Source organism: Sinocyclocheilus grahami, unplaced genomic scaffold, assembly GCF_001515645.1.
Source record: "Sinocyclocheilus grahami isolate Dianchi unplaced genomic scaffold, SAMN03320097.WGS_v1.1 scaffold103.1, whole genome shotgun sequence".
Lineage (NCBI taxonomy): Eukaryota > Metazoa > Chordata > Actinopteri > Cypriniformes > Cyprinidae > Sinocyclocheilus > Sinocyclocheilus grahami.
Genome location: NW_015505282.1, coordinates 831261 through 835299, shown reverse-complemented (window position 1 = coordinate 835299; position 4039 = coordinate 831261). Strand labels below are relative to the sequence as shown.

Here is a 4039-nt window from a genome sequence, read left to right as displayed (position 1 = left end):
TTAGTTTTGGGGTGTATACCAGAAAGCACGGTTAACTTACCGTCAGCTAAACCCTGAACTTTCGGTTGATTAACCCCAATCCTTGCTTACTCGAGGTATGTGGTTCCAAAAACGTGTCCGGGAGTAAGTTCATTCAACTCCGAGTATGTTCCTGGTTAAGATTCAAGACAATCTCAACAGAGCGACGAATCAACGAGTCACTATGGAAACGGCCGCTAAGAAAAAGCGCGCCGTGCTGTTTCTTTCTTCTTCTTTTGTTCAGTGGTCGTTTACATTCTTAGTGCATATCGAATAACTAATTGATGGTTGTGCAATAATTTTTATTTTGTTTTCCGTTTAATCTTTAATACTTGAAAATATTAATTATATTGTTTGTTTGATGCTAATTATATATTAAGTCATATCAGATATGTATTTTGATTTAGAATTTAGACATTATAGAAAATGCCAATCCATGTGTGAGATGATAATATAAAATATAATAAATAAATATCTATAATTGCGCTCTTTAACTTAAATATATCATATACATATATATATATATATATATATATATATATATATATATATATATATAATGGGCTGTATTACATATTGTAATATTATATAATGTTGTGCGCTATCTGTCAGGTCCACTGAAGGCTCGTCAGTAGATCACACGTGCGCTGAAGTTAACTAACCCTGGAACAGAAGCTGCTCTGGAGCAGGTTATCTTCAGAGAGCAAGTTACTATGGTTACTTACATACCCTGAAAGTAACTTCCGATTTTGGAACCGAAAGCTGAGGTTGTCCGCTCGCTTATCCTCAAACATATCCGGGTATGTCACATAACCTGCTTTTTGGAATACCCCCTTGGTCTGTTAGTTTTCCTTCTGTGTTTGTGATATGTTCATTTCAGTTCCCTGTGTTCATTTCCTCATTTGTTGTCACAGTTACTGATTGATTAGTGCACCTGTTTCTTGTTCAGTTTGTTTTTTTCCTGTGTATTTAAGCCCTCAGTTTAGTACTCCTTGCTTGATGTGAAGTTGTTATATTGTTTTTCTCCTATGGACTGGTTTCATGTTGGAATACCATCTTTGTTTTTGTTAATGAAGTTACAGCGGCTGTTATTATATCCACCTCGCCTCTTTCTTGCCGTCACTTCTTGAAAAATAAAAGTACACTACAGCCTACTTGTAAAAACACTTATTACATAAATAGTATACTTTAAAAGTACATACTTAAAAAAAATTAATGTAATGTTTTCGAACTTATAAATGCATTTTAAACAAAACAAAAAGTATAATAGTTTAACGTGTTATATTGATTGCATTTGATTTGCATTAAAAGCAATTAGCTGAACTTTAGAGTATTTTGATCCACTTAAGTAGGACTTAAGTACATCTTTAAAAGTAATTTCAGAATTACTTCCGTTGTCTTGGAAATATAGTTAAAGTGCACTGCTGAATGTATTGACAAGCATTTATGGTAACTGAGATATGCTGTCATTTCTATTGACACATACTTTGTATATTTAAATACATTTGTAATGAAGAATATTTGTAGCTAAAAGTTACAATTAGTACAAAGTATTTAACGTGTATGTTAGTCAGCAGATCAAAATACTGTAAGTGTACTTATTTTTAAAAGAGCATCATCCACACCATTTACCATCCAAATTTTTGTCAAATATCATATGTGTTCATGGTACATTGATGTGTCTAAATGTTTTATTTGCTGTTGGATCATGATCAAGTGCTGCAAGTAAAGGTGAGGCCGCAGTGACTGTTCATCTGATAGATGAACGCACCTCTGTAGGTGCAGGACACACCACAGTTACACATTTACAGAGAGGTGCCCATCACTGACATCACAGCAGCAGGAGAGTATAAATCCACACACCGATACTCACCTGCACAAGCGCAGGAACGGACGCCTAACCCAAACAAAGGACTCCGAGACGCCAGACCACCGCGCTCCCTATTCAGGACTGTATTTGACTTTAGCAAAGACTGAATTATGTGTTCTGGAAATTTCGCCAAATGCCTGGGGATAACCCTCCTCCCGCTGGCCATCATCTGTGTCATCTGCAACATTATGCTGTTTTTCCCTGGTGGTAAAGTAGCCGATGAGAGCAATGACATCACAGAAGAAGTCTTTTACTTTGGAGGAATTCTGGGATCTGGTGTGGTGGTGAGTGGATGAGCAAATGCAAGTAACTTCTCGTAAGAAGAACAGAGTAAAACAAAAGACTATCAGTATCAAATAACTCTAATTTGAGCTCAAATTTCTGTAAAAAAAAAAGAAAAAAGTTTCTGTTAACTCATTAAAGATACAGTTTTCGTAGAATGTTTTTTTTTTTTTGCATTGTATCTAGGCTAGTATTTTAAAGTTGTTGTTTTTTATAGCTATTTTTTGTAATTTTTTATTTTGTACTTCACTATTTTTGTTTTATTTTAAGGCTTTTATTAATTGTAGAAAATACCTTATAAGTAAGCGTTCACCTTTAAGTAACGAGCTGGTCTTTGTTTAGATGATTTTCCCTGCGCTGGTTTTCCTGGGCTTGAAGAACAACGACTGCTGTGGCTGCTGTGGGAATGAGAGCTGCGGAAAACGTTTCGCGGTGAGAAAACTCCCCGAACGCTCTGAGGAGTCCATGTGACAAATGACATTCTCACACCATTCCTCAACACAAGGATCACGTTATTCCCGCCATTTGGGAATTTAGAATCAGAATCAGAATCAGCTTTATTCGCCAAGTGTGCTCAAACACATGAGGAATTTGTTGTGGTTTTTTAAGAAGCTCTTGGTACATACATGCATGCATATCTGACATGAGAACAGAAACGTTTTTGAATTCCCACCAAAAAAGGCCTTTCTGAGCAAAATATTAGAAATATGCGTTTTTATATTCTTACTCTTACCCTGCTTGTAAGCGATTTTTGCCACACATGCCATTTCAAAGCACCATTATATTGAAGAAACATTCTAATATGCAAGATTAGACACAGTAAAGCTATCAAGAAGTCGTATCTGTATGTTTTGTGTTTCGCATTTGGTTTGTTTTCATCTAGATGTTCAGCTCTATTCTGTTCGCCGCGGTTGGAGCTGTGGGCGCCGGTTACTCTGTTATTGTGTCTTGTCTGGCCATTAATCACGGGCCCAAGTGCTTCACTACCGTAGAACAAGTTAACGCCTCTTACCCATTTGCCGACGGGTGCGTGTTTATTATCAAATGAATAAAACTCAAGTAATAAACCAGTAGCTGTAAGATTAACACATGTCGCCTGGTTTCTTCCTTTCAGGAACTACCTGTCCAACAGAACGCTGTGGAGTGAATGTACGGGTCCGGGCGATATCATCACGTGGCATCTGACCCTGTTCTGCATCCTGCTGGCCACTGGTCTGGTTCAGATCGGTCTGTGTGCTTTCCAGGTGATCAACGGGCTCATCGGCACTATCTGTGGAGACTGCTGCGGCTGCTGCGGGGTATGCACAAACTCTGATAATAACAATAACAATAAAGCACCCACAGGCATTATTGATGAAATTCCCCATTAGTTTGACATGTTGAAATAACTTAGCCTCGTGTTTTCCCCCACAGAGCTCTTAAACCACTCGGAATGGACTTGGATCAATGACTCTTCAGGACTGATCATACATCCATATCTGTACTTCTCAACAGTTTCTCACCTCATGATTTGTATTTATACTGTTCAGATGGATGTTGTTTTCTTCCGTGTTTGCTCTATCTGCCTGATGGCTGATGGCTTATGAAGGCAGCATACAGCAATATTGTTATATATAGCCTATAGATGATGTTTCATATAGATTTATATGATATAGGATATTGATATATAGTGTATTGATACATAGTAAAAAGAATATTGAATATTTATTCAAACTGTAGGAGAATGTTATTTTCACACAAGTATTTAGTCTTTTTTTCATGATGGATGAAGGGGACGTGCAAATATATGGAATATTTGATAAAAGATAACGATTTTTAATATTTTATCTCAGGAAATTGGTTGAAATGTATTGCTATATTAGTAAAAGA

The 4039-nt window shown here is 36.8% G+C and overlaps 1 protein-coding gene across 1 annotated transcript; it reads left to right on the top strand.

Moving 5' to 3' along the window:
* Positions 1 to 1910: 1910 nt before the first annotated feature.
* tm4sf4 (transmembrane 4 L six family member 4) lies at positions 1911 to 4039 on the top strand. Its single transcript, XM_016276571.1, has 5 exons — positions 1911 to 2172; positions 2513 to 2602; positions 3054 to 3196; positions 3285 to 3468; positions 3584 to 4039. Exons 1-5 carry the CDS (start codon positions 1999 to 2001, stop codon positions 3590 to 3592), a joined length of 600 nt encoding a protein of 199 aa, XP_016132057.1. The 5' UTR covers positions 1911 to 1998; the 3' UTR covers positions 3593 to 4039.